We start from the raw sequence: 27305 nt of genomic DNA on the forward strand, positions 1-27305 counted from the left end.
ATTCCATCTGTTTGATGATGTGCAGATTTTCGAGACCAATCGTAAGAGAGAGCGTATTGCCGCATTTTTTTTTATCTTGACTACTTATTAATCGAAGACCTTTGTAACGGAAACCGTTCAACTGGCACAGTTGGATGTAAAGATTTGAGCGTTCGTTCATATGGCCCAAGAAGCAAAGCGCAGAAAGTCAGGTCATGGAGGAATCAAGTTTATTGATCAGACAATAGAAACTGCTCGATTGGTCGAGAAGGGACGGCCTAAACTGCCTGGCACTTCTATAATCAATTTTGAGCAAGGAGGGAGTAGATTGGAAGCTAATGATAATCAATCCATGGAGTCTGATATTGCTAATATTCCAATGATTTTCAACCAGGAAATGGTTGGTCTCTTTTTCTCTCCCGAAGGATACGGTCTGCAAGATCTCCAGGATCCGCCGCATCCTATCCCCGACTTTGTGGAGAGTATCAATAGTTCTGAGCCAGAAAATTACAGTCACGACAGAAAGAGCGTAACGGAAGATGCACAGCATCATCAAATTTCCCGGATAAGTTCCCATTCTCATCAATCACAGCTTGTGGCGCCATACAATGCCCAGAATGAAATAGGACTAATAATGTTCTACACGCAAGAAGTTTGTCAATTTTACACAATGAAATCACCCAACTGGAATTTATATGCCTATATGGGAAGCAGGTTGGCGTGCCAATACGTTCCACTTAAGTATTCTATTTTGGCCTTATCAGCACTACATATGTCAATCAGAGATGCTACGCCCATGGATCTTGCAAAAAAGTATTATGATGAAGCACTAGGTGCTGTTATGCAAGAGAACTTTAATGGTGGTAAAGTTTCCGTTGAGCTTCTTCTGACCACATGTTTTTTCCTGCTCCTCTTTGACATCACTAGGGGTACTAAACATGCAAAACAAATCCTTCGAAAAGTCTGGTTCAAATTGCAAATAGGGAGATTTTTTGAGCAAAATGATAGCCCTGCTTCTCAAAATTTGAGCCCATATAGCTACCAAATTCTTTGTTATTTACTCCAAATGGATATCAGATCAGCTTTGTTTTCAGGGAATATCAGTTTTCCAGATTACGTTACTCTATCTAAAGAGAAGAAGAATCCCAATATAGAGTATTTGAAAAAGTCCAAGTCTTACGATAATCAGGCATCCGATATTGCAAGGCTGACACAAGGTGTCTCTGGAAACATTTACGGAGACTCGTATCCCAATGACTTCTCCGAAGATGACTCGCTTATTGACTTAATCGTTGTTATAAACATGCGAAACATCATGACTTTAGGACGTATTGTTAGGTTACGCAATTGGCTCAACCAGTGTGGAAATTCTACGGAGTTTGACTCAAGCTCTTTCGAAAAAGAAATCGACGACCTAGTCTTGGAGAACCGCAAATTGGTGAACCTGAAAACTGATCGTGATTTGGGTCCAAATGTGCGGTTCTCGATTTTAATTTGTTATGCGCTTGGATATTGTGCTGTGATTCTCTATGATCGGGTCTGCCGACCATCCATAAGAACAAATGACCGATGTCAAAGTGCTGCCACTGAAATCATGAAAATCACAATTGAACTAGCTAGTCTTCGAAATTCTCGATATCCAAAATCTCAACTCTGGCCTTTTCCACTTTTGATTGCAGGAATCGAGACAACAGATCCAATTTACCAAAGATGGGTTTTAGATCGGTTTGTCGAGTACGAGAAGCAAGGTTGGGGTGTGCATATGACGAAAGCAATCTCTCTTCTAAAAGAGTGTTTCCGTAGGCAAGCATCTTCAGATTCTCGTGTTGATCTTGGAGAAGTGATGGATACAACGACGGGCACTTTTGTTCTGTGATCTGGGGAACTCGCCAGATGCAGTATCTGCAGAATCAATTCCAGAGACATACGCTTTCTTTGGATAATGTCTTCGGACTCAGGCTAGGCTTGTTTAAATTTCTCACCGATTCAGATTCCAAAGAAACCATTCAACAATACGGTTGTACACCCCTTGATTAGCATGCTTTAATAGATACCTCTTTGTATAGTAATAAGATTAGAAAGGCTAAATATGAGCGTGTCATCAGAAATTTAAAATAGTATCTTCTTAAATTCTAACAAGAAACGATACTTTATAGCTACATTTCTGGCTGGGTATATCAAAGAGCTCGCATTTCTTATTATTCCATGGTTTGTAGGGATACCAGAGTACATTATTCATGAGAATACAATCCAGACACTAGAAATTGATTATGTGCTGTACTACTCTATCAATTTCTCTGCTTACATCTGCTTCCCACGGAGATAAGTCCTCAAAAACAGCTTTGAGCTGCGCACGAAATCACCGATCTGACTTCAGGAACACCGACGATTTATCCCTGCCAAGCACTGCCAAGACGGAGATACTCATACTCACCTAACTCCGGGAGCTACCTTTGCTTCTAGGTATATATAGAGTTATTCAGTACTTTCTTCAAGCATGATGTCCCCAATCGCAGACGCTCTTTACCGCTTTGGCCTTGCCTACGACACTGCAGATTTCTCGCTGCTAGAGTCTGCTCTTACCGACGACGCCATATTTTCAATCAACGACACAAAGCTCCACGGTTTACAAGAAATTCGCACTCAATCGTTTGAAAAGGTGGCCAAACTTGATACCACCCATTTATTCAGCAGCATTCGCACTCAACAAGACGGCAGTAAAGCAACGCTAACAGCTACAGCGCTCGCTAATCATTATCCACAGGGCAAGGGACTTGCTGGTGAGAACCGTTTCCTTCTTGGCGGTTCATTGTATACTGGGGAACTCGTTTTCCAAGACGGCCTCTGGAAATTTTCTAAAGTCCACCTCCAGCTTGTCTGGGTCAATGGTGACATGTCAGTCTTGCAATAGGTTACACTGATAGGTGTTGCTGGCCTCTAGTGAAAACTGTCTTTTGACACTGTGCAATGTTGACAGATCACGATGTATTGCTATATGGACTGCAAAGTCTAGCACATTTGTTGGCCATAGTCATGAAGATTGCTGGCTCTAGCAAAATTCGCAAGACAATCTATAGTTTCAGAACCCCATCTTTAATACTTGAGATCTTCCCATATTCAAGAGGCTTGCTTCAATGTCCTACTTTGCCGAAGAAGATGGACTCCACAATATCAACCTATTAATTACTACTTAAACTTTGCTACCAAATCTGAGTATAAGCGATTAGCTAATCACCAACTTCAAATTTCTTTAGTAGACCGTCTATTCACACCGTTTACTTGGTTCATGGCAGCTCACGCTTGCGAAGAGTGCGGCAAGACGTACTCGAGGCCCTGCCTACTACGTCAGCATTTACGATCTCATAAGAATGAACGCCCGTTTGTGTGCCCTGTGTGTGGCAATGCATTTTTTCGTCAATCGCATCTCGACGCCCACGTTTGGACACACTCTACCAGCAAACCATTTAATTGCGAGGAATGCGGTCGCGGATTTGCGACTGCACAGCAGTTGCGCCGTCATAAGCATCGTACGGTGATATGTCCGTACGAATGTGGACTGTTTTTCCCCACAAATGCTCTCCTCACTCAGCATGTCCTAGCTAGCCACATCCTCTCCGATGTAGAGCTTTCAGACAAAAATTTCTCAGATCTTCATTGTAAGCAGCCGGAATGCGAGGGTTTTCCCGTGTATGCTTCATCCGCAGATCTTCTCGAGCATTACGACGACCTCCACGAATTTGTCCCTAGCTCTCTACTAGATTTGCTCGAGGACGAGTAGTGTAATTCGTCTTTCAGACCTGGCAGTGCAATGCCTCTGTCATGCGGGGAAGTTGACTCGCAGGAAGTCGCAATTTGCTATTATATTCATGAAATACATTAGATCTTGGCTTCCACTTCTGAAGAATGCCGTTCGATTGTACACAACTGTGGCTGTCAAGTGACGAAAAAAAAAAACCGTTGAGCCTAAGCGTGGCGTCTTAAATAAGGCCCCGAGCCCTCAAAAGATGTCCTCGGGAAACCATGTCTGATAAAGGGAAAGAAGAGCAACTTTTTTCAACTGTACCCTCTGATTCTCAGAGCAGGAGTTCTCAGCTGGATTCTGATGAAAAAATCGAGAATGTGGTTCTTAACAAGGATTTCAAGTACAGACATGTCAACATGTTAGCTATCGCTGGTGCTATTGGAACGGGATTGATCATCGGATCGGGGACCGCACTGAAAAGAGGTGGGCCCGGTTCATTGTTCATTGCTTACGTGTTCACTGGCTTTCTGCTCTTGATCGTTCTTATGTCTCTAGGAGAGATGGCAGCGTACTCACCAATGGATAAAGCTTTCTCGGGATATGCTACGCGCTATGTGGATCCTGCTTTGGGATTTGCCGCTGGTTGGAATTATTTTTTCAAGTACGCTATTGTGCTCTCTGCTAACTTAAGTGCTTTGGGGATAATTATTCAATACTGGAGGAAGGATCTCAATGTTGGAATATTCATTGCCGTATTTTTGGTTGCAATCATATTTATCAACTGGTTTAATGTGAAGTACTACGGGGAGCTCGAGTTCTGGTGTGCTCTGGCAAAACTTTTGGTCCTAGCACTCTGTTTTCTTGTTTGCTTAGTGATCACTTGTGGTGGTTCTCCGACCGGAAAAACTATAGGCTTTCAGTACTGGAGAGAGGAGGCATTTACAGAATATCTTGTGAAAGGGTCCACTGGCCGGTTCTTAGGATTCTGGGCGTGCTGCATTCAGTCATGCTTTGCTTTTGTGGGGAGTGAAGCAATTGGTGTGGTTTTTGGTGAGACTCCAAACCCCAAAAAGAACATCCCACGAGCTTCTTTGCAAATTCTGTTCAGAATTGGTTTCTTTTACGTGCTTGGTGTGTTTTTGCTTGGACTGGTCATTTCTCCGAAAAACAAACTGCTTGCAACTGCATCTGGAAGCAACGCGTCTGCATCTCCATATGTGATTGCATTCGAGGTTGCACACATCAAAGTGCTTCCATCATTTATCAATGCTGCTTTGATCATTTTCGTTGGCTCTGCAGCCAATACCGATGTTTATTTAGCATCCAGAGCTTTATACGGACTAGCTAAGGATGGTCAGGCACCGAAAATATTTTTGACGTTGAACAGACATGGAATCCCATACAACGCATGCTTGTTCACATCCATGTGGGGACTTCTGGCATTTATGAATTGTTCTGAGTCTTCGGCTACCGTGTTTGGTTATTTCTCAAGTGCTGTCACAGTCTTTGGAATCCTGAACTGGTTGAACATTCTTTTGGCTTACAACGGCTATTTCCGGGCAATCAAGGCACAGAATGTTCCTAGAGAGGAAGTTGTTTTTAGAATGTGGGGCCAGCCTTATATGTCATATTTTGCAACCTTCATGATTTCAGTCATTACATTTTTCAACGGCTACAATGCCTTCATTGGCAAGTTTGATTATAAGCAATTCATAACCACTTACGTTGGTATCGTTGCTTATCTTGTCATGATTTTTGGATACAAATTTTGGCACAAAACGAAACGTGTTGATCCAAAAACTGCTGTTCTTGATCGTTCCTACAAGGAATTATATGGAGAATGAAGATACAATCAAATCTCAAAGTTCAGCTATTAAGAAAGTTAAAACTGCGCGCGATAGTGATTTTTGTATATATGAGAAACATACCATATCTAAATCACAATTCGATCTTTTCTGGATCCGTCCGGAAAGAATTCAGACAAAGATTCAAATAATTTATCACTTTCAAGGTCGTAGAATTGTCTGAATCCGTTTTGGAAGACTTCTTGAGAAAACCATTCATTCCACTCAAACTGCTCATGGTGATTACTTTGAGGAGTATCCATTATCCGTCTTTGCTTTGTAACAGGCTCTGAATCCAGAAATTCAATTATTCCCGTTGACACTGCTTCGTACAGATTCTTGAACCTCATGTACTTCTCGTAGTACTTGCATGCTTCGAGCATGACTGTCTTTATATCCGCAGAAAATGCCTGAATCTCTTCCGAGTTTTCATCCAGCCGCCAGCAACAATAAACCATTGTCAAACCTGTTGCTAACGTATCATGGAGACAGGTGGGAGTCACCTTCCAGTCGCGATTGATCAAATCTTTGTATGCACTTATGCAACTAATGCAATGAGACTTGCACAATGCTATTGTCGACGCATCCGGGACCAGGAACGATGGAGATGGTCTGTTTAATACCACAGAAACAACACTGTACCTGGCTTTCAGCTCTAGATAACACGTTAGATGATGCGGTATTTCGTTTTCAACTTGTCCCATCCAGGAATCTAGTTTCTTCTGAAGGTCCTCTCTAGTTTTCTGCACTTTGTCATCTTTCAAGAGTGGTGTTTCGCCAATGGCGCGTGATATATAAACACTCTCCAACATGTCTCCGCATATTTCACAAATCCTGATTAACATGATACACGGCAAAAACTGAATTTGCCGGTAAGAAGAGACTTCAGGTGTACTGTCGTCTACCGAGAGTTTAGGCAGTGGCGTATCGATTGCCTGCTTTCGTAAAGAAAGCCCTCTCCCAAACTTCATAGCAACAGTTCTATCGACTATGTAAGTGCACCAGAACAGCCTATTTCGTAGCTCTGAGCGCGCTTCACCAAAGTTCCAAACCGGAAGAAACCTGTGGACACCGAGCTCCATTGCTAACGACATACAAAATCGACTCAGGTGCCATAGATCGCCATTATCATCTTCAAGGGCATTAGATTCCATTTTCCAAATGATCAGCAAGAGTAGTGCTTGAAGAGATTTCTCTGATCGATTTGATAGAATGTTTTCCAGGTATCTAGAAGCTGTGTTGAAGTACTCCCCAGAAATAAACGGATTGTGGATAGAAGCTCTGTTTGTTAGCTTGCTTGACGCAATTGCTAAGATCATGAACAGTGTATACTTGTCATTGTGAGAAAGTTTGTTTGGGTGCGCATACACGTTAGCCAGCAATGTGTGTAGGTATGGAATGCTGTAAAGTGGGAAATAAATTTGAACAGAGTCGATGTATTTCGACAACAGAAAAGTGGCAATCTTCTTAGATGGTAAAGCAGCGCACGATTCTAACACATCAGAATCAAACCTTTGCAATTCCGATGTTTCAGCATCCTTGAGTTTGTTTTGCAAGTCGATCTGTTTCAGGAACAACCTAGCAAAGTTCAATCCTGTGGCTGCACCAATGTATTTTCCTCCACTCTTACCGTTAGTCACGATCAGACTTCCGACTTCATTCGATATGTTCTCTATGATCTTGTCTTTGTTCGTTTTGTCTGTCTGGTCCAGAAGGAGTTGAACGGTCTTGTAGCTATACCCTATCTCGTCCTCGATGTTGCATTCCACGTTTGCTTTTTCGCATCTGCTACATCTGGGTAGTTCTCCTGGACACTTTAGTTAGCAATCATTAATCCTAGTAACCTACTTTGACCTTTTTGCTCTTACAGTAGCCACATGGCCTCTCAAAATCAGGCTTCGGGAGATTCACCATTATTTGTGAAAATTCATATCAAGTTTTTATAAAGATGGAGAGGTTTCTTGATTAGGAAAGTAAATTTCGATAACTAGTGTCGGTGATCCCGAGAAAAAGATGATACAAATATCGTGAGATTCCACACTAAAATTATGCAAACTGTGACCACCATCGAGTCACATACCTGTGGCGAGCCCTTCAGGATTGTTGTTGATGGTATTCCTGAGCTCAAAGGAGATACTTTATTACAGAAACGAAACTTTCTGGAACAGCACCATGATTACATCAGACTCGCTTTAATGAGAGAACCACGAGGTCACTACGACATGTTTGGGGGAATTATTCTCGAGGCAATGACCGGAGGAGATGCGGCCGCACTATTCATGAATCCAAGCGGATATACCGACCAATGCGGACATGGGATGATCGCGATTATTACAATGCTTATCCAGCTGAAAAAGCTTCCTGAAGAGAGGTACAAACTTAAACCAGACTTGATGTCTGTTTCTCTTGAAACGACCGTTGGAACAATCCAAGCAAAGGCATGTTGGAACGGTAAGCGAGTTGAATTTGTGAGTTTCCACAACACCCCAGTGTGGATACTCGAACGAGACTTGAAGGTCAAGTCTTCTATTGGTGAGATCACCGGTGACATTGTATTCAACGGTGCATTCAATTATTTTGTTGAAGTCGACCCCAAAGTCTTAACAGTGAAGCCTGAAAATACGGCCGCGATTGTGTCATTGGGTGAAGAAATCAAGAGAGAAATTATTAGCATGGGAGTCAAATTCGTCAACAAGGACTTTCCGCAGATAAATCAGCTACATGGTGTCGATTTAATTAATTACCACGGCAAAGAAACCAACGACGAGACGCTCCCTGACCAAAGGTCGGCTCTGGTTTTCGGTCATAAACAGATCGACCGATCTCCATGTGGGTCTGGAACCGCTGGAAGAACAGGCTTACTTTATCTGAAAAACCGAATCTCCATCGACCATAAGTTTGTTAACGAATCATTAATAGGGGGCAGATTCAAGGCTCAGATAGTGGATGATCAGATTATGGCTGACTGTGGCTCTAAACCTGCATGTGTGGTTCAAATAGAGGGACAAGCGAATTTGCTTGGCACCAGCAGCTGGTGGCTCGATGAAGAAGATCACATTGGGTACAACGGATTCATAATTAGTAGATAGAATAAGCGGACAATAGACTTGTCGTGTACTATTCAAGCTTCATAAAAATTTAGTTCGGGGGCCCCGAGGAAAAAAACTGAGGAGTTCAGATTGCATGGCAGTATCTAAGATAGAAAAAAGTTTAAAATCAGGTCGGACCCCCGACTTTGTGCTCTGATAGACCGAGATGAGCAAAGAATTGAGCCCCAAGGAGTCTATCTCTAATGTGCAAATGGATATCGAAGATTCTGCAGAGGCCTTGGCAGCTGAACTACGACTTAACAAGCGCGTTGTTATGAAGATCGATCTAGTGATTCTTCCGTTTCTTGTCTGTACCGTGTTTCTACAGCTACTGGACAAAAATTGCTTGTCGTATGCTGCACTGTATGGATTAAAGACCGACAACAACTTGAAAGGACAGGAATACAGTTGGCTTGCTACCATCTTCTACATTGGATATTTATTTGCGGAAATTCCAGTGTTTTTCTTGCTGCCAAAGATCAAAAATCTTTGCAGATGGATGTGTGCGTTACTGGTTATTTGGGGAGCATTGCTTATGTGCATGGCCGGATGTCATAACTTTGCAGGCTTAGCAACCGTCAGATTGTTCCTTGGTATTTTTGAGGCAGCAATTCAACCTGCGTGTATCATCCTCTCTACAACGTGGTACACCAAGTCTGAACAACCTATTAGAATGGCCTTATGGTCTAACACGTTTGCCGGTGTCTTCAATGGTATCTTTGGTTACGGAATTGGGCATTGGACTGGATCGCTGTCGACGTGGAAATATTTCTTTCTTGTTTACGGGGCTGTGACCATTGCTTTTGGAATTGTGTGCTCGTTCTTGCTACCAAACAGTATCGAAACTGCATGGTTCCTAAATGCAGAGGAGAAAAAATGTGCCATTGCCAGGACCGCAACCAACCAAACCGGAATTCATCTCGGAGCGAAGGATATCAAATGGAAACAGATTCTTGAGGCTGTGACAGACCCAAAGTACTGGTTGCTTGTCGTCTTTATCATTGTTCAAAACTTCATCAATGCTGGAATCACAAACTTTAACACCTTCATCATCAAAGGATTTGGATACTCCAATTATAGAACCATGTTGTTGGCCACCCCTCAGGCAGCGGTGGCCATGGGAGCGTGTATCTCAGTGGCATTTATATGTTACTTTGTGAAAAACATTAGATACATTCTCATATGTTTAACAACATGTGTCACCATGGCCGGTATCATAATGTTGTGGAAAGTCTCTCCAACTCTGCACAGAAACACATGTCTTGCTGCTGTGTATATTTGCGGATTTTACAACGCTCCATATGTGCTTACGCTGTCCTTGATTGCCTCCAATAATAGTGGATCAACAAAAAAGGCCTTCAATTCCATCAGTGTTGGGTTGTTCTACGCTCTAGGAAACTTGATTGGTCCTCAGTTTTTCCTCAATTCTGAATCTCCGACTTATCCAACCGGTATCAAGGCCATGCTTGCAGCTTGCGTGATCATGTTGTTTTGTGTTTCTGTTTACGCGCTCCTCTGCTTTGTGGAAAACAGAAGAAGGGATAAAACTCAGCTGGTCAAAAATGGAGAGCTGGATCTGGAAGAAATTATTAGAATCGGAAAAGAGGTCGACAGAGATGACCTTACAGACGTCCAAAATAAATATTTCCGCTATAGCTTTTAAAATATTACAATCAAGAAGCATATTTCGAATAAACGTCATCAAGTTCATCCAGAAACTTGCGTTTGAACTCAATATCGCTGGTCCAAGCCATTCTGATTGCATTTTTCTCAAAATTGTAAAGATCTTTAGCAGTCAGTTTGCAACCATCTGCAACTCCGAGTAATGTTCCCGTTTTTGAATACACCAGGTATGCAGGGTCATCACTATTTAGGGTAACAGGTATTCCGTAATTGTAAATTTTGGTCACTTTAGGGAAAACATTATGTGGGCCCAGGTGCTTTTGATACCCCATCGGACATAGTGTAAGGCCGAGATTGGCTGCCTTGACTAGATCCAGCAGCTCTGTGGTGTCAGCAGTGTTCATACCATGATCAATTCTGTCAGCACCGGTAGTAAACTTTGGTAGCAAGTACAAGTCTGGGTTATCCAGCTCATGTTTTTTAAACTCTGGCCTGGAACCAGCCAATTCCTTAACCACATATTTAATGTGCTCGTGCGTATTTTTCTGATCAACATCACAATGGGCTGTAATTTTCCAACCGTATGACCGTGCAAGCAAAAACGCGTCTTGGAATTTACTTGGTGGGTTGTCGTGTTCGTCAGAGTCCAATCCCAAAGCAATGATCTTGTCCTTGTAAGGCTCTGCCTGCTTAACAATATCAAGACCGCTTTCCGCAGACATATCCCTAACAATGCACAAGACCCAATGCAATTGAACATTGTAGTCGGCTGCTTCTTTCTGTGCTTTAAGCAGTCCTTCCATAACGGTTTCGAATTTCACACCCCGTGAGGTGTGCGCTTGGGGATCAAAGAATGCTTCCAGATAACGGATATTTTGGGATTGAGCAACCTTAATGTAGTCCAATGCCATATTGTAGAAGTCGTCTTCGGTCAGAAGAACGTTCATCGAGGCATAGTAAACTTCCAAGAACTCCTGGAGGTACTTCGTGGCATCCTGGCCTTCCTCGTAGAGATACTCAGTCAAATACTGCTTCTTCAAGTCCTCTAGCGAATTGCACCCCGGTAATTCAATTTTATTCGCATGTGCACATTTCCAACGCCGTTCAGCCGTCAATGTGCCTTCAATATGGAGGTGCTGTTCGCATTTGGGCAGTTGTGCGACAAAACTGGACAAACTCATTCGATTATTCAATGGATTAAATTATCAACAACCAATGAAAAAATCTCGGGGCACAAAACCTGCTTATCTCGACCAACGAAAAACTTTTTCACCGTCTTATCTTGGGCTTGATAACATTTTTAAGCGGCCATACAATTGTGGGAAACAATAAAGAATTCCATTTCTGTATAGAAAAACACGCGGCCACAGCTGTTCTATTGTTCTGTTTTCTCGCCTTATTCTCGCCGGGATTTAGGACCGCAGAAATTCATCACGGCGCCATTTCAACTGCCGCAAGAGTCATGATTCCAAACATATTTTTTAGTGCTGCCAAGCGAACTATATTCCACCTGAGGCAAAACGCCTACTGAAAATTTTTTAGCCGCATAATCTAGATAAACCTTTGATGCATTGAACCGCAGGGACCAGTACAAACATCATCAAAACTTTTGAAAGATTTTTTTGACACCTTTCATTATAAAAAGCATTCGTTTCTCAACTCAATTCAGCATCAATTGTCATCATGGTCACTGAAATTCCATTACCTCAAGGTGCTGGTTACGCCGTTGTCGTTGGACTTGGTTTTGTCTTTTCTCTTGGTATGATTTTGACAACCTTTGTCCTGCGTCGGTACCAGAAAGAAATCATTACTGCTGAAGAGTTCGTCGCAGCAGGTCGGTCTGTTAAGACCGGTCTGATTGCTGCTGCTGTCGTCAGTTCTTGGACTTGGGCTGCAACCCTGCTTCAATCCTGTACTCAAGTTTACAAGAATGGTGTTTCTGGAGGTAAGTCTATTCAATTCCATTCCATTCCAACTAACACATTTAGGTTTCTACTATGCCTCAGGTGCTACTGTCCAAGTTATTTTATTCGCGTTCATTGCCATTAAAGCTAAGCAAAGGGCCCCAGAAGCCCACACTTATCTCGAAATTATCAAAGCCAGATACGGCACGGTTGCACACAGTGTCTACCTGTTCTTTGCCATTGCAACCAACATCTTGGTCACTGCCATGTTGCTAACCGGTGGCTCTGCCGTCATCAGTGATCTCACTGGTATGAATACTGTTGCTGCTTGTTATCTTCTCCCAGTTGGTGTGGTTGTCTACACTTTGTTTGGTGGTATTAAGGCAACTTTCCTGACCGATTACGCACACACCATTGCCATCATTGTCATCATCTTGACCTTCGCCTTCACTACCTACGCTACCAGTGACCTTTTGGGATCTCCAAGCAAAGTCTGGGATTTGGTTATGGCTGCAGGAGAGAAGAACCCTATTGACGGAAATGCCGACGGTTCTTACCTCACCATGAATTCTCGTTCCGGAGGTATTTTCTTCGTTATCAACATTGTCGGTAACTTCGGTACCGTTTTCCTTGATAACGGATATTGGAACAAGGCTATTGCCTCCAGTCCAGCTGCTGCTCTCCCAGGTTACATTTTTGGTGGTCTCGCTTGGTTTGCTGTTCCATGGTTGGTTTCTACTACCATGGGATTGGCCTGTGTTGCCCTGGAAAACAACCCAGCTTTCCCAACCTATCCAAACCCTCTTACATCAGAACAGGTGTCTGCTGGTTTGGTTCTCCCAAGTGCTGCCGTTGCCATGATGGGCAAGGGTGGTGCTGTTGCCGCTTTGATCATGGTTTTCATGGCCGTCACTTCTGCTTCTTCTGCCGAATTCATCGCCGTGTCTTCCATCTTCTCCTACGATATCTACAAGGGATACATCAACCCAAATGCTTCCGGTAAGAAGATCATCATGACTTCGCACATCTCGGTGATCATCTTCTCGCTTGTTATGTCGAGTTTTGCAACTGGTTTGTACTACGCAGGAATCTCCATGGGTTACCTTTACGAACTTATGGGTATTATCATTTCTGGTGCCGTTTTCCCAGCTACTATGACCTTACTTTCAAGCAAGCAAAACGTCCATGCAGCCATTTGGTCTCCAATTCTTGCAACCGGATTTGCTATCATGAGTTGGTTGATCTGTACCAAAAAGCAGTTCGGTGCAATCTCTGTCGACTCTACTTTTGAGGACAACGCCATGCTTACCGGAAATGTTGTTGCTTTGCTTTCGCCACTTATTTTTGTTCCTGTGTTGACCTTTGCTTTCGGCCCACAAAACTTTGACTGGGACATTTTGAAGAACATCAAGAGAGTTGATGAAACCGAAGAGATCATAGAGGCTACCGAGGAGCCAGTCAAGGATTCCGAATTCCAGCCTATCAAGTCTCATGTTACTGCTATTGCTCATGATATCTACGAGGAAAAAAGAATCACTGCTGCTAAACAAGAGGAGGAATTGCTCGGAAGAGCTTCCAAAATTGCTGGATACACTTGTCTGTTCATGGCCATTTCCCTTTTGGTCGTTTGGCCAATGCCAATGTACGGAAGCAAGTATGTTTTTTCCAAGAAGTTCTTCACTGGTTGGGTTGTTGTCGGCATCATCTGGATGTTCATCTCGGCTTTCATTGTTATCATCTATCCACTTTGGGAAGGTAGACACGGTATTTACGTCTCTATGAGAGGTATCTACTGGGATCTTTCTGGCCAAACCTGGAAACTTAGACAATGGCAGAACGAGCACCCTGAGGAGCTTCACGTTGTTCAGAGTCAAGTTTCTGCTGAGATTGCAGATGAGAGACTCGAAGGTATTGAGCAAGCTATTGAGAGCGAGTCAAAGAAAGAGTAATTTTTATAAGTTTTTATATTTTTGAGTGTTAAGGTCTTTTTTTTAAACATCTCGAAGTATTAGAGATCTAGGGTGCTCCTTCGGTGCCAAATTTTGCTTCCAAAACTGTTGCCATAATTTTGCAACCCTTATCACACAAGACTCCTCGCACCAAATTTATCAACACATGAGATAATTTTAGCGGTTTCATTTTTCACCACGTAGATGGCTAACAAGCAGTTTGAGTGCCAGGTATGTCACAAGGTGTTTTCAAGGGTCGACTACTTGAATAGGCACCAGGTGAACCATGATGCAATTAAACCATATCCTTGCCCGCAGTGCAACATCGGGTTTGCTCGACGAGACTTACGAGACAAACATTTTAAATCCAAGATCCACAAGCGTCGAATTGATCTTCTAAGAAGGCATGAATCTGTGGCTACTGTTGAAAAGCCTCCAACCGTAGTACCAAAGGAAGAAGCTCCGATGGATAACTACGGTTGGTTGTTTGGAAGCTACTCAAACCCGGGATCTAATACTCCTCCCTTAGACGAGCCATTTTTTTTAAACACAGTCAGCCCGGAGCCAAATGTTAATATCAGGGACCATTCTGATTCATACACACCTCAGATGTTTGAGGATCACACAATCGGCATGTTGTTGGAGATTCTCAGCATGCCCGAGTTGAATGAGATCTTCCATCCAGTCAATCTCTCATACTTTGTTGATCTGTTCTGGAAGAACTTTGATGTCAACTATCCGATAATCCATCGCCCGATTAACAGCAATCATCCGTTTCTTCTAATATCAGTGATCTCTTACGGAATGGTTTACTCAAACTCCCCTGTGAACATATCTTTAGCTTGTCAGATCCAACGCCGCTTGATGAAGCTTCAGATGGACGAAATCTGTGACTCCGAAGGTGTCAGTTTGGAATCGCTTCAGTCATTGCTACTGAGCAGCCATTTTTGCTCAAACATTGGCGACTCCAGTCTCCACCGACAAGCGAAACTATTCCATGGAACTATTATGGGTGTTGTTGACCTGCCGAGCCTAGTTCAGCAATTACACGAGCCAATTATCGCAAAACCCGAATCGGCCACTAAAGAAGAGCTCACACGGTTCTGGACAGATTGGATTCGATACGAGTCGTACAAGAGGGTTGCATTTTTTGCCTACGTGTGCGATTCGCAACATGCGTATTTGAACCAGGGCCATACCATGATCTCTGTGTTCGATCTCCAGCTTGATTTACCTTATACGGATGCTGTGTGGATGGCATCCGATCCAAACGTGTTTTTGCAAGAATATCTGAAGCAGCCCAGAGAGTTGACGCCTAGACGCAAGGAAACCGAGAGACGGCCTCCAGAAACGTCAAACTGGATTAACATCATGCCTCATATCAAGGAAGAAGGAAAATGGCCAAACTTCTTATTCTCCCTGCGAAGATTAATGCAGCCGTATAAGGAGCACCAAAAAGAGTACAATTTGAACTGTTTCAATCAATTTTCAAGACTCATTATTCTACAGGGACTCATTAGCATCACCTGGAATCTGAAATGGAAAGGGTTGCAGGATTTGGGAATTGCTTCCAAGAAGAAACTCGAAAGTCTTACCATTAAGTTGCAAGACGCTTTTGATCGATGGAGAGATTACTTTGATTACCAGATCCATACAACGAACACTGCGGTCATGAAACGCAATCCACCGGAGAACAAGGATCTCACTTACTTGAATAGGTACGACACCTCACCAATTTTCTGGAATAACTTGACTCAGCATCAATTTGGACTGTTACTTCTCTATGTTGATACCCATGCACTTCAGAACCTTGCTGTGCAGTATGCTGCAACCGCTTCCAGTTCCAACCCTTATCCTCGACTTGACTCTTCGATCAACATACAGGCCTGGATCAGAAACACAAACTCGCAACGAACTTTGGTCAACGCTTGTAAACTTTTGCGCACGGTATTCTTCAACACAGAGATCATATCATGTATTCCCCACTTGGTCAAGTACGTGGGGTCTGCGTGTCTGGCGCTCTGGTGCTTTGAAACTTACAGAGAAGATCTGCCCAGTGACCTGGAAGAGTCGTCTGTTGCAAACCCCATGCGTTACATTTGCAACGGTCAAATACACGAGCCTTCGGCGAAGGAAGACTCATTCAACTACCTGAACATGATCATCGATGACGATGAAAATATCGATGCGAAGACAGAATTCGTTTTACGGCAGCAGCAGGTGCTTGGAATTTTATGCTATTGCAGTCTTCTTTTTGAATCAAATGAGTGGAAAAGTCTCAATGTGACTGGCCTACTTCTACGGCAACTGGTCTTCAAGAGACATCAAAATTTCGAATAAATTAGAGCACATATTAAACAGAGCTGGAGCCATCCTTTTCTGTCACCTCAGTGATAAACCCCGACTTCTCGCTAACATAGACTTCGGTTTGATCGTCAATTTCTGCGAATGGCGCCTCGAGTCCCAGACCCGGAGGTGGAAAGACGTAACAAATTAGTGAATGAGCAAAGAAACTAATAAATAGTCCAACCAGGTAATTCAGATTGTAGAACCTTTCGTAGCCGGGTGACATGTAATAGTTTCCTGCAGTGCAGGCGAGACCAGCAATGGTTGGCGCAAATCCAAGGGTGAATGATAGAAGTCCACGCCAGTTGAGCCCCCATTTAGTCCAGTAAATGGAGGGCTCTGTTCTGTAAAGATCGCAGAGCTTATATTTCATTCTTCTCACCACAAAGAAGTCGGCAAGTGCTCCTCCCACCAGGGGACCAACAAAGACAGCAAATCCACTGAGAACTGTCAAGAACGTATTGGACGTTGCCAAAAGTTTCCATGGCTGGCAGCAAAGGCCAATAACGGTCATCACATAACTCCCGCGACGGATGTTGATGTATCTTGGAGCGAAACCCGAAATATCCATACCAGTACTGCAGGCTGTTAAAAGGACAGCTTGCCAGAGCTGTCCGGACACAATTCCAAACGAGGCAAAGAAAACACCTGCACGGACTGCAGGACTAAAGTCGTAAAACGTTAGCAGCTTAGGCAACAGAGTCAGCGGGTTCCAGTAAATAGCCCCCAGAACTGGCTCCATGGCGGCGGAAGCAAAGATTCCCATGGCAGCAGTCAAGAACATAGTCACCGGCGCAGTGATGATCTGACTGAAGTTTGGAGCAAACTTGGTCTTGGCGTATCTGGTCCAATCACTCTGCCCCAGGACTCCAGAACTGGAGCCACACATATTGCTGATCATGTAGAACGCGGCCCAGGTGGGATTCACGTCTTGGCTGCCACTTTCGCTCCACAGAGGACCCAGTTTTCCATGATTTGCGTGAATGGCCCAGCCCATCATTCCGAAGAAGGAGCCTGTTTGAAGCACGAAAGAAATGTGGACCATTGGTTGCATTTTCTCTGGTGGAATCAGCATGGTGACAGAAAAAAGAATGATTGCCAGGAAAACACCAACCAACTCGTTCTTAGTTAGAGGACTCCAGCTTGAGAAGGGTTCTCCCATACTTCCTGTAATAAAAACAGGCGACAGAGCACCCAGCGTACCCACAAAACCTTGACCCATGTAATAAAAGTGCAATCCTTGCCAAATACAGGCGATAAAGGACTTGATTGCAATCGGCAGGAAACAGCCGTAGAAACCAAAAATAGCACGCGACGAGACAGTGTAGCCGATCCTGCATCTTTGCCCAATGACACCGATCAACACTGCAATAAGACCAACGATCATCGAACCACCTGCAATTGCTCCCAGAGCTTGTTTACAGTTGAGTCCGTATGCCAAAGCAGAGGCACCCATCGACCATCCTGGAATACCCATTCCTGCAACAGCCCAATACCCAAAATATGACAAAGACGTCCAAGTTTGTCTGTCTTTTGGAATCGGAATCAGGTCTCTGTTTGTCCATCTATCGTTCTCGTACTCTGAGTCCTCGTCTTTTGGAACCGCTAAAAGTTCCGACATTGGAAGGTGTTCCGGATTTCTAATCACTCTGACAATCCATGGATCGTTGAAAGGGTTGGGAATACCCAAGTCGTGTAGCTTCCAGTCTTGAGACATTGATACTGTTCATGCAGGGAGATTGTTCCTATTTTATACTTCTTTTATCACCAATCCAATCCTGATTTGAGGGACCTCTTATCGTCGACGCAGCATTTCTGCGAGGGTGGGCGCAAACTTTCGGGCAGTGCTTTTTGGTGGAGAGTGCTTTCAATCTCAGTATGTAGGATTCATTCTCTGTTCTATATACTGTTGTGCGTTGATTGAGTCATATACTTTGGGTTCTCCAGGAGACCAGCATCCCGGAAGACAGCTGATTGCCACATCTCGGTTGGGATTGACAAAATAGGGTATTGAATATCTGGCTTTGGAGATTCCAGATTGAGCCGTACCCGGTGGAGCACGAACTCTATGTAGTGTACTTTTCAGACGATTGTTGGACCATCTCATGAGTAAGTCGCCGATATTGACCACTACCGTTCCTGGAATTGGATGTCCTGGCACAAACCTGTCTTTCGAGTGAGGGTCTTCAATTTCTAGACCGCCTGTAGAGTCCTGAAACAGCATGGTCAGTGTGCCAAAGTCTGTATGTGCTCCGATCCGTTCCTTTTCGCCGGTTTCAAGCTCCACCTGTTTTGTTGGTGGATAGTGCAATAAACGTAGCTGATTGATACCGTCGGAATGGTATTTTACCAGATAGTCTTCCTCAAGCCCCATTCCAAGCGCAATAGCTTCTAGAATGTGCTTGCTGGTGGTTTCGCATGTTTTCCAAAACTCCACCATAAATTCCCTGAATCCTGGAATGTCGCTCTCCTCCGGCCAGAAATTGTAGTATAGGGTGTCTTTCTCGTTGTTCATCTCGAATGACTCCTTGACGTCTGGGTGTTTACGGGCATTGACCACGAGATCCCGCTCTGGCTCCAGTCCTAGTTGTGAGACTTTTTCCTGTCCAACATTCGAATACCCGGTATGGTGGCACGGGGATGGTGGATGTGGGCATTTCATTTTATTCTGCAAAGGCAATGTCAAAGAACCGCTTGCTCCAGACAAATGACTGGTCAACCAAGTTCTGGGGAACTCCATGATTTTGGAGATAGAAAAATCCGACTTTCCGAACCGATTCAAAGATCTCCGTAGCCACACGTTTTCTGTCCGTCGGGGTACCTTTCAGGAACAGCCCAAAATCGAATATGGGTATACTTGCCCGATCGGACATGGCAATTGAATCAGGCATACGTGATCTAGCTTGATGGCTGTTTGTGCTCGAAGGAATGCTTAGACGATATAAATTCTTATCGCTGTTGAAGTGCCCACCAAAAAAATCTATAAAATCACGTGCACGCGCTCTCTCTGCGTTATCTAGCATATTTGATTACAAATTGTGGAGGATCCGTGTATGAGAGAGCTGTTGAGCGAGGAACTCGCTTTCCGCAGGCAGGAGTCTTACCCGCTCGAGAATTTACCGGGGTGTATCGGAAGTCTGCTGGATGTAGTTTTTTCTATTTAAGGATTATTTTCTAGCCACTAATATGGTGGAGAACTTGTGAAAGATATAAGTATGGCTTTGGAGCCGCTGAAGATTCATCGACCGACGAAGGTGGCAATCTTTGAAATTCTCAACTATCTCCACCAAACCATAAAAACAGCTCTATCCAAGTAGTGGACGTTCTTCTCTATTCGAGAAGGTTCTTGTTCTGCCAGAGCCCTCATCGACACACAACACACACACACTCCCCTCGTAGCTGTTCTGGCCAGTTGTCCCAAGTAAATATTCCACCTGCGTAAATGGGAGTGGTGGGCCAAAAAATATCGGTGAGATCCCAATCTGGAAACTATTTTTTTGATAAGCGAGAGCCAATAAATATCGAGAGTTCCCGAGCTTTTCAAAACTTAGTTTAACATGTTAATTGGAGTGGACGTTGGAGGAACCAACACTGACTCAGTGCTTATTGATCCGACCAAGATTGGATTGGAATCCCATGGTGTGCTAGCGTGGAATAAGATGGTCACCTCGGTTGAGGTCTCAGATAGCATTGAGAAAGGTATATCTAAGCTATTTGAAGAGTGTAAAGACGTTAATAAGAAAGACGTGGCCTCGGTGACTATTGGAACCACCCATTTCATTAATGCAGTTGTGGAGCAGGACCGAGCTCGTCTAGATAGAGTCGCAGTCCTCAGACTTTGTGGACCGTACTCGAGACACGTCTATCCGTTCTCGGACTTTCCTCCTGGACTGACCTCGGTGATCAGAGGCTATATTGGATATCTTAATGGTGGATTCCACGTTGATGGAAACGAAATCCAGCCCGTCAGCGAAAAGGAAGTGCTTGAACACGTCCGTAAGGCCAAGGATCTGGGTATCACGTCTTTTGCAGTGATTGGGATCTTTTCCCATATGAAGCCAGAGCACGAGGATTTCGTCAGAGACATCATTCTCAAAGAGATTCCAAGTGCCAAGGTGAGTGTTTCTCACCGTGTTTCAGGAATCGGGTTCCTCGAAAGAGAGAACGCTACGATTCTGAATGCTTCCATTCTGCATTTCGCAGAAAAGATCATTTCTTCCTTTGCCAATGCTATCAAACGGCTTGGTCTCAGCTGTCCTGTTTTTCTTACTCAGAACGATGGAACGGTTCTTTCTGCAGCTGAGGCTCTGAGCTTGCCCATTCGGACCTTTTCGTCTGGTGCAACCAACTCCATGAGAGGTGCTTCGTTCTTGGCCAACACTCACGGTAAAAGCGCAATTGTTCTGGACGTGGGTGGAACCACCACGGATGTTGGTCTGCTACTGTCCACTGGGTTCCCACGCCAATCGTCCTCGTACTCGATTGTTGGTGGTGTGAAGATGAACTTCTCCATGCCTCACGTGGAGAGTATTGGACTCGGCGGAGGCTCTTTGGTGAGAGGAGAAGGCGAAGAGATGACCATCGGACCGGACTCCACTGGATCGGAGATCGTCAAAAGAGCACTGGTGTTTGGAGGCTCTGAGGTCACTGCTACCGACTGTTCTGTGGCAGCGGACCAGCAGCTTGGCGGCGACTTGGTGATCGGTAATGCTCTTGCTGTTAAGGATAAGTTCAGTGCAGAATATTTGGCCAGCTTCAAGAAGAGAACCAAGATCATGATGGAGAAGGTGATTGACAGAATGAAGACCAGCTCAGACGACATTATGGTTCTGGCTGTGGGTGGTGGATCGTTCATTGTTCCAGAACATCTTGACGGTGCTTCTGAGGTGATCAGACCGCCATTCCACAGCGTTGCCAACGCAATTGGAGCTGCAATGGGTAAGGTTTCTGCCGAGATTGGTGAGATCAAGCATCTGGCTCCTGGAACTACCACCAAGGAACAGGTGCTCAAGGAACTGGAGGAAAAGGTTGTCAGCCAGATCATGGAAAAGGGTGCTCTGGAAGGAACCATCGAGACTGTGTTTGTGTCCACAGACGCTGTTCCGTATGTTCCAAACACGTACGAGTTTGTGATCAAGATTGTTGCCGACGTGGACTACTCCAAGGTTCAGAAGTTTACGTTCGAGGCAAAGGATTTTGAGTCTGGAACCAAGGATATTGTCAAGAAGTCTCTTTTCGAGGAAACGGAGACCAAGATCCCTGAAGACGTGGACTTCACTACGTACAAGCCAACCATCAACAAGCAGAGAGAATGGCTCCTGAATGAGACAGACGTTGAGTTCATCTCCATCGGAGCCTACATTTTGGGCTGTGGTGGTGGAGGTAACCCTTACTCCTACATGCTGGAGGTGAAGAACTACTTGAGAGAAGGAGATACCATTAAGGTTATTGATCTCGAAGATGCTCACAAGTACGTGGCCGCCGAGGGCAGTGTTGTTGCCGTCTGCTACGCGGGATCGCCAACGGTTTCTCACGAGCAGCTTCTTGGAGACGCTCTTATCGAGGCGTACGAGATTATGGCCAAGTACACCAACAAGAAGCCGGAGCTGCTGTTCCCAATTGAGATCGGTGGAGGCAATGGATTGTGTGCTTTCCAGATCTCCACCTCCTCGAGACTGAATCTGCCTGTGGTTGATTGTGACACTATGGGCAGAGCTTATCCGACCCATTGGCAAACGACTCCTGTGGTGTACACTCCAGAAGGCCAGTCGTTTTATGCTCCAATGGTGTTCAGTAACGGAAACGGAAACTCGGTGATCATGTCGTCGTCCAGATCGGACTTGTTGCTTGAAAAGGTGATGAGAGCTTCTCTGGCAGAGCTAGGATCCAAGGTCGGAACCGTCAACCCACCAATGACCATCAAGGACGTCGAGGAAAAGACCATTCACGGGTCTTTGTCTCTGGCTTGGAGAATCGGCAGAGCCGTCAAGATTGCTCGCCAAAAAGCAGAGATCGACAAGCTGCCTCAGAGAATTCTCGAGTCCGTCAACAACAGCGGAAAGTACCTGTTTGCGGGCAAGATCATCGATGTTGAGCGGAAACTGTTCAAGGGCCATGCTTGGGGAGAAGTAGTTATCCAGGAAACTGAGGAACCAAGACGAAAGATGACCATTCCGTTCAAGAACGAGAATATCTACTGCAAAGTGTCCAACGCGGATGGAACAGCAGAGGAGATTGTCTGCTCTGTTCCCGACCTGATTGCCGTTGTGGATGCTTCCACCGGTGACGCTGTGGGAACCAGTGACTACCGCTACGGACTGTTGGTGTTTGTTCTGGGAATTGCTCCAAGTAACAAATGGACAGACACAGAGAAAGGTATCCGGATCGGAGGTCCTGCTGGGTTCGATCTCGACTTCGAGTACAAGCCAATCAGCAAGTACGAGAAGCCGCTTTCTGTGATTGGAGAATACGCCGTCTAGATAGAGTAATTTTGTTGTTCGGTATTCAAGTGTATGTAGCGTTGAGTCTCATAGCCAGATAGTCACCGGAGGTGATTGGCGGATATTTCTTTGGGTTCTCTTCGGTGAATGTTCCTGGAAGAGCGTCCACAAGCTCGTCTCTGTCTGCGGCAACAAAGTACGGAATCGAGTACCTGACCTTGGACATGCCTGTTTGCGAGTCGATAGGCGGAGCTGTGACTCGGTGGAGAGTCGACTTGAGCTTGTCGTTGGACCATCTCATGAGGAAATCGCCCGTGTTGATCACCAGGGAGCCAGGAATACATGGTGCCGAGATGAAGTGGCCCTTGTCGTGGGGCGATTCCACCTGGAGACCGCCGCACTGGTCCTGCAAAAGCATGGTGAAGGTGCCGAAATCAGTGTGTGCAGCAATCCGCTCGCTCTTCCCGGTCTTGAGGTCTGCAGTGGAGGTGGGCGGATAGTGCAGCAGTCTGAGCTGGTTGTTAGACTTCGTGTGGTACGAAGTTAGAAACTCCTCGTCAAGACCCATACCCAAAGCAATTGCACGCAGCACTTTTTTGGATAGCACGGTGCACAGCTTGTAGTAGTACAAACAGTACTCCTTGAAAGCAGGAATGTCATCCTGGTCGGGCCAGAAGTTGGCCAACTCTTTGTTCTCCTCGTTTCCCATATCAAAGGACTCTTTCACGTCTGGTTTCTTGCGCAGCTCCTCGATCTGACTCTTATCAAACACCATCTGGACCACCTTCTCTCTTCCCACATGCGACCAGCCGCGATGGTGGGCCCCGTTCTCGGGATGGCTACACTTGGACTTCTGCTCTTCAGAGAGCTTGAAGAACGTCTCGCTCCATTGGAACATGCGCTCCTGGTCCTGCTGGGAGATCCCGTGGTTGATGATGTACAGAAACCCAACGTGGGTCATGGCATCCACCACCTGCTTGCCGATCCGGCGACGCTCCTCCACGCTGCCGTCGTCGAACTTGGCGAAATCAATAAGAGGGACAGTGTCGGAAGTCATTGCAAGTAATTGGGGCAGTCGAATGTCTATTTATCTCTCGATTATGTACATCGCCCACCGGTTTTTGGCCCAGTCCGTTATCCTCCACCATGTGCGGCGGTGCGGCTCGGAATGCCATGTTGTTTTGCCGACGTGCATATCAGGCCTTTTTACCAGGACACTCCAGATCACTGTAGTACCAAGCACCAACAAAGGGACCGAAGTCGGAGTATCTTTTACTGAATCCCAGGTCGGAGATTGCGGCGTAGTCCTCATCCGACAGCTTCACAGTCTCTCCACCGAGGTTCTCGTCGATTCTCTTGGGCGTCACAGATTTAGGAAGCACCGAGGTTTCTCTATGGATAGCCCATGCAACCAGCACCTGAGCCGGGGTTTTTCCGAGCTTTTCGGCCACAGTAACCACCTTAGGATGCTCCAGAATTTTTGGCTCGCCAGACGTCTCGTACGAGGAGTTCTGGTTGCCGAACGCAGAGTACGCAGTCACGTGAATGCCGTTATCCTTGTGGAACTTTAAAAACTCGTTCTGCTTCAAGTACGGGTGCATTTCCATCTGGTGGACCTGTGGCTTGATAGTACATGTTTCCAGCAGGCGTTTGGTCTCGCTGAGACAGAAGTTGGAGATTCCAATGGCACGGACTTTGCCGGTGTCCAACAGCTTCTCCATGGCTTTCCAGGTGTCGACATAGTCGATATCTGCTGGCTTGGACGCAGACGACTCCAAAAAGGCAGTCTTGTCGCAGGCAAACGGATAATGCATCAGATACAGGTCAACGTAATCCAATTGGAGCTTTTTCAGGCTCTCCTCCAAAGCAGGCAGCACATCCTCTGGAGCGTGGTGGGAATTCCACAGCTTCGTGGTGACAAAGATATCTTTACGGTCGACGCCGCTGTTCTTGATTCCATCGCCCACCTCGGCCTCATTGCCGTAGATGGCGGCAGTGTCGATGTGCTTGTAGCCGTTTTTCAGGGCGTGCTCGACAGCAAGAGCCACCTCGTTGGGCTGGGACTGCCAGGTTCCTAGGCCCACCAGGGGCATCACGACGCCGTTGTTCAGGGTTGCTGTGGGAAAAGACATGTTGGTACTGCGGTCAACAGATTCCGGCGTCGCTTTTATTTCAAGTCCGCCCACCCACTTTTCTAAACACACCCTCTCCACCAAGATAAGATAAGACGCAATTTCTGTCCGGATTTTAGAGGTTACTACTCTCTCACTAAAAAATCCGATCCTCGGTACGTGGTGCACGGGAGTTCGAATCGAATATTAATTTCCACAATTATTTAATTGTCTTGTTACATGTCATTGGCAATTGTGCACCCGTTGCTGCTGCTCCACGTGACCGACCACCAGACCCGCGCGGGGCAGGACGTTCGTGGCGGCGTGCTGGGCGTCTATGACAAAGAGACTGACACTTACTCGCTGTTTCTCGGGTTCGAAATAGACACCATAGAGGGCTTGCAAGATAGATTGCAGCTGTTGCGGCAGATCTACCCGCACCTGTCGCTGCTGGGCACGTACCGGGCGGGCGAGACGCCCGAATTGGACCTCCCCACAGTGACCAGCCCTGTGCGACTGCAGCTGTTGCGCGATAGTCAGCTGGCCGTCGACGTGGACGGTAAGAGCCTCCCTTTTGAGATCAAAGCTACATCGTTCGAACAAACCGCGCTGGACACTGTTTCTGCGGCCCAGGTGTCACAGCACTCGGCCGCAGAGATCGCAGCCGAAACGAAGACCGACATCGACGCCGTGCACGCACGAATCAGGAGCGTTCTATCGTTCCTGAGAACGCTGCAGTCGCGCGCACCGTCGCCAGAAGAGTACGCAAAGCTCCGCCAGGTCAACCAGCTGTGCATCCAGATGGCCCTGCTCCAGAACACCCCAGACCAGCCGTCGCTGTCGCCCACCGTCATCAACCTGTCGCTGCTGTTCGACGCCGTGCGCAAGCTCGACAAGCTCGATTACGTAACCCAGCACATTTAGAGAGAAAAATCAACGTTTAGTAATTCAGACATACCATGTTTAGGAAGAAGCGCGTCTTGGAGGTGTTGGTTGCGACGCTGGTGCTGTGGCTTTTGAGTTTGCATCCGGCCGCTTCGCCGCCCAGTTCGCGTCGTCAGGCCGCGTTCTACACCTATGTTCCCAACGTGGACTCTCCACGTCAGCTGCTCCGGACGGTTTACTCTGTCGAAGCGGCTTTCAACAAACGGTACCAGTACGACTGGGTTTTTGCATACTATGCGGATCACGAGATGCCTGCGGTGGTGAAATCGCGGCTGGAGAAGCTGTGTTCTGGCCGGGCGATCTTCGAGCGGATCGAGTCTCCAGACTACAGTCTGCCCGAGTCGGTCGACCCCAAGGGTCTGAAAGATTCGCTCAGACACTCTGCCCTGCAGTCGCCATTTTCCAAGTTTCTACAGTACAAGCTGAAGAACAGGTTCAACACGTACGGGTTCCAGTTTCTTCCGTCTCTACTCAACTATCGGTACTATTGCAACGTTGAGGTTGGCACAGAGCTGGCCTGTGACATCCCCTACGATTTTTTCAAACATATACAGTCGCAGCGGCAGATCTACGGGTTCGCGAATGCGCCGGTCGACTCCAACACGATCACCAAGAAGCTGGCTCCTTTGGTGCAGCAGTTCGCCGAGTCTGCCAACGACACGTTGCTGATGCGGTATGTCTTCGAGGACGGCTACACTGGGTGCAGTTTTGATTCGAATTTCGAGGTGGCTGATCTGGACTTTTTCCGGTCGAAAGAGTACGCTGCTGTGTTTCGTCAGGTGGACGAGACCAACGGGTTCTTTGTGGATCGCTGGACAGACTATCACGTCAAGACTCTTGCTATCTCGCTGCTTGTGCCGCCCAACAAGCTGTTTTGGCTCGACAAGACCGGGTTTTCAGGGCTTCTGGGCCGCACCACGTGTCCGTTGGAGGAAGAAGTGCGCACAGAGAACCATTGCGCTTGTGACCCGGCCAACGACTACGCTTTCTCCAGCAACAGCGGGCTGCGCCGGCTGTTCCATCTGCTGGACTGGCCATTGCCGCAGTCGGTGCCCCCAACCGAAGAAACCCAGCTGCTGCCCAAATACCGCAACAAGCTCAAGTCCCGCACGGACGCGTACCCACTCACGGTGGAGTACCAGACAAAAGACCCGTGGTTCAAGGAGGTGTTCATGGCGATACCAGCGCATAGAAAAGACACCACATCATGACGAAGCTGGCCAGGTACCGGCCCGGCTCGGCGAAAAACACTTCCTGCAGCGGGCTCTCGAAGAATTGCTTAGCGTCTCGCTTGGGCCCGCTCACAAACAGTCCGTAAAACAGACCACTTGTT

At 46.1% G+C, this 27305-nt stretch overlaps 22 protein-coding genes across 22 annotated transcripts; 12 read left to right on the plus strand and 10 right to left on the minus strand.

Moving 5' to 3' along the window:
* Window positions 1-160: 160 nt before the first annotated feature.
* Window positions 161-1855, plus strand: OGAPHI_005409 (uncharacterized protein; the record flags this gene model as incomplete). Its single annotated transcript, XM_046206591.1, has 1 exon — window positions 161-1855. The coding sequence occupies one exon, from the start codon at window positions 161-163 to the stop codon at window positions 1853-1855; it is 1695 nt and encodes a 564-aa protein (XP_046059250.1).
* Window positions 1856-2476: 621 nt separating this feature from the next.
* OGAPHI_005410 (uncharacterized protein) lies at window positions 2477-2890 on the plus strand (the record flags this gene model as incomplete). The annotated part of the gene is made up of 1 exon (XM_046206592.1): window positions 2477-2890. The coding sequence occupies one exon, from the start codon at window positions 2477-2479 to the stop codon at window positions 2888-2890; it is 414 nt and encodes a 137-aa protein (XP_046059251.1).
* A 1109-nt stretch (window positions 2891-3999) lies between these two features.
* On the plus strand, window positions 4000-5565 carry OGAPHI_005411 (uncharacterized protein; the record flags this gene model as incomplete). Its single annotated transcript, XM_046206593.1, has 1 exon — window positions 4000-5565. One exon carries the CDS (start codon window positions 4000-4002, stop codon window positions 5563-5565), a length of 1566 nt encoding a protein of 521 aa, XP_046059252.1.
* Window positions 5566-5654: 89 nt separating this feature from the next.
* OGAPHI_005412 (uncharacterized protein) lies at window positions 5655-8116 on the minus strand (the record flags this gene model as incomplete). Its single annotated transcript, XM_046206594.1, has 2 exons — window positions 5655-7299; window positions 7785-8116. The coding sequence occupies 2 exons, from the start codon at window positions 8114-8116 to the stop codon at window positions 5655-5657; spliced, it is 1977 nt and encodes a 658-aa protein (XP_046059253.1).
* Window positions 7614-8654, plus strand: OGAPHI_005413 (uncharacterized protein; the record flags this gene model as incomplete). The annotated part of the gene is made up of 1 exon (XM_046206595.1): window positions 7614-8654. The coding sequence occupies one exon, from the start codon at window positions 7614-7616 to the stop codon at window positions 8652-8654; it is 1041 nt and encodes a 346-aa protein (XP_046059254.1).
* Window positions 8655-8820: 166 nt separating this feature from the next.
* On the plus strand, window positions 8821-10317 carry OGAPHI_005414 (uncharacterized protein; the record flags this gene model as incomplete). Its single annotated transcript, XM_046206596.1, has 1 exon — window positions 8821-10317. The coding sequence occupies one exon, from the start codon at window positions 8821-8823 to the stop codon at window positions 10315-10317; it is 1497 nt and encodes a 498-aa protein (XP_046059255.1).
* Window positions 10318-10327: 10 nt separating this feature from the next.
* On the minus strand, window positions 10328-11458 carry OGAPHI_005415 (uncharacterized protein; the record flags this gene model as incomplete). Its single annotated transcript, XM_046206597.1, has 1 exon — window positions 10328-11458. The coding sequence occupies one exon, from the start codon at window positions 11456-11458 to the stop codon at window positions 10328-10330; it is 1131 nt and encodes a 376-aa protein (XP_046059256.1).
* Window positions 11459-11960: 502 nt separating this feature from the next.
* Window positions 11961-14130, plus strand: OGAPHI_005416 (uncharacterized protein; the record flags this gene model as incomplete). The annotated part of the gene is made up of 2 exons (XM_046206598.1): window positions 11961-12222; window positions 12284-14130. 2 exons carry the CDS (start codon window positions 11961-11963, stop codon window positions 14128-14130), a joined length of 2109 nt encoding a protein of 702 aa, XP_046059257.1.
* OGAPHI_005417 (uncharacterized protein) lies at window positions 12454-13133 on the minus strand (the record flags this gene model as incomplete). The annotated part of the gene is made up of 2 exons (XM_046206599.1): window positions 12454-12935; window positions 12998-13133. The coding sequence occupies 2 exons, from the start codon at window positions 13131-13133 to the stop codon at window positions 12454-12456; spliced, it is 618 nt and encodes a 205-aa protein (XP_046059258.1).
* Window positions 13348-14418, minus strand: OGAPHI_005418 (uncharacterized protein; the record flags this gene model as incomplete). The annotated part of the gene is made up of 2 exons (XM_046206601.1): window positions 13348-14082; window positions 14395-14418. 2 exons carry the CDS (start codon window positions 14416-14418, stop codon window positions 13348-13350), a joined length of 759 nt encoding a protein of 252 aa, XP_046059259.1.
* On the plus strand, window positions 14335-16470 carry OGAPHI_005419 (uncharacterized protein; the record flags this gene model as incomplete). Its single annotated transcript, XM_046206602.1, has 1 exon — window positions 14335-16470. One exon carries the CDS (start codon window positions 14335-14337, stop codon window positions 16468-16470), a length of 2136 nt encoding a protein of 711 aa, XP_046059260.1.
* Window positions 16471-16483: 13 nt separating this feature from the next.
* On the minus strand, window positions 16484-18193 carry OGAPHI_005420 (uncharacterized protein; the record flags this gene model as incomplete). Its single annotated transcript, XM_046206603.1, has 1 exon — window positions 16484-18193. The coding sequence occupies one exon, from the start codon at window positions 18191-18193 to the stop codon at window positions 16484-16486; it is 1710 nt and encodes a 569-aa protein (XP_046059261.1).
* Window positions 17826-18188, plus strand: OGAPHI_005421 (uncharacterized protein; the record flags this gene model as incomplete). The annotated part of the gene is made up of 1 exon (XM_046206604.1): window positions 17826-18188. One exon carries the CDS (start codon window positions 17826-17828, stop codon window positions 18186-18188), a length of 363 nt encoding a protein of 120 aa, XP_046059262.1.
* Window positions 18194-18349: 156 nt separating the features above from the next.
* Window positions 18350-19216, minus strand: OGAPHI_005422 (uncharacterized protein; the record flags this gene model as incomplete). Its single annotated transcript, XM_046206605.1, has 1 exon — window positions 18350-19216. One exon carries the CDS (start codon window positions 19214-19216, stop codon window positions 18350-18352), a length of 867 nt encoding a protein of 288 aa, XP_046059263.1.
* An 807-nt stretch (window positions 19217-20023) lies between these two features.
* Window positions 20024-20257, minus strand: OGAPHI_005423 (uncharacterized protein; the record flags this gene model as incomplete). Its single annotated transcript, XM_046206606.1, has 1 exon — window positions 20024-20257. The coding sequence occupies one exon, from the start codon at window positions 20255-20257 to the stop codon at window positions 20024-20026; it is 234 nt and encodes a 77-aa protein (XP_046059264.1).
* OGAPHI_005424 (uncharacterized protein) lies at window positions 20034-22955 on the plus strand (the record flags this gene model as incomplete). Its single annotated transcript, XM_046206607.1, has 1 exon — window positions 20034-22955. One exon carries the CDS (start codon window positions 20034-20036, stop codon window positions 22953-22955), a length of 2922 nt encoding a protein of 973 aa, XP_046059265.1.
* Window positions 20993-22592, minus strand: OGAPHI_005425 (uncharacterized protein; the record flags this gene model as incomplete). The annotated part of the gene is made up of 3 exons (XM_046206608.1): window positions 20993-21573; window positions 21656-22285; window positions 22376-22592. 3 exons carry the CDS (start codon window positions 22590-22592, stop codon window positions 20993-20995), a joined length of 1428 nt encoding a protein of 475 aa, XP_046059266.1.
* A 25-nt stretch (window positions 22956-22980) lies between the features above and the next one.
* OGAPHI_005426 (uncharacterized protein) lies at window positions 22981-23973 on the minus strand (the record flags this gene model as incomplete). The annotated part of the gene is made up of 1 exon (XM_046206609.1): window positions 22981-23973. The coding sequence occupies one exon, from the start codon at window positions 23971-23973 to the stop codon at window positions 22981-22983; it is 993 nt and encodes a 330-aa protein (XP_046059267.1).
* Window positions 23731-24994, plus strand: OGAPHI_005427 (uncharacterized protein; the record flags this gene model as incomplete). Its single annotated transcript, XM_046206610.1, has 2 exons — window positions 23731-23978; window positions 24547-24994. The coding sequence occupies 2 exons, from the start codon at window positions 23731-23733 to the stop codon at window positions 24992-24994; spliced, it is 696 nt and encodes a 231-aa protein (XP_046059268.1).
* On the minus strand, window positions 24113-25048 carry OGAPHI_005428 (uncharacterized protein; the record flags this gene model as incomplete). The annotated part of the gene is made up of 1 exon (XM_046206612.1): window positions 24113-25048. The coding sequence occupies one exon, from the start codon at window positions 25046-25048 to the stop codon at window positions 24113-24115; it is 936 nt and encodes a 311-aa protein (XP_046059269.1).
* A 219-nt stretch (window positions 25049-25267) lies between these two features.
* On the plus strand, window positions 25268-25951 carry OGAPHI_005429 (uncharacterized protein; the record flags this gene model as incomplete). The annotated part of the gene is made up of 1 exon (XM_046206613.1): window positions 25268-25951. The coding sequence occupies one exon, from the start codon at window positions 25268-25270 to the stop codon at window positions 25949-25951; it is 684 nt and encodes a 227-aa protein (XP_046059270.1).
* Window positions 25952-25986: 35 nt separating this feature from the next.
* On the plus strand, window positions 25987-27183 carry OGAPHI_005430 (uncharacterized protein; the record flags this gene model as incomplete). The annotated part of the gene is made up of 1 exon (XM_046206614.1): window positions 25987-27183. The coding sequence occupies one exon, from the start codon at window positions 25987-25989 to the stop codon at window positions 27181-27183; it is 1197 nt and encodes a 398-aa protein (XP_046059271.1).
* Window positions 27184-27305: the final 122 nt, after the last annotated feature.

This window comes from Ogataea philodendri, assembly GCF_020536065.1.
Source record: "Ogataea philodendri strain CBS6075 chromosome Unknown scaffold3, whole genome shotgun sequence".
NCBI lineage: Eukaryota > Fungi > Ascomycota > Pichiomycetes > Pichiales > Pichiaceae > Ogataea > Ogataea philodendri.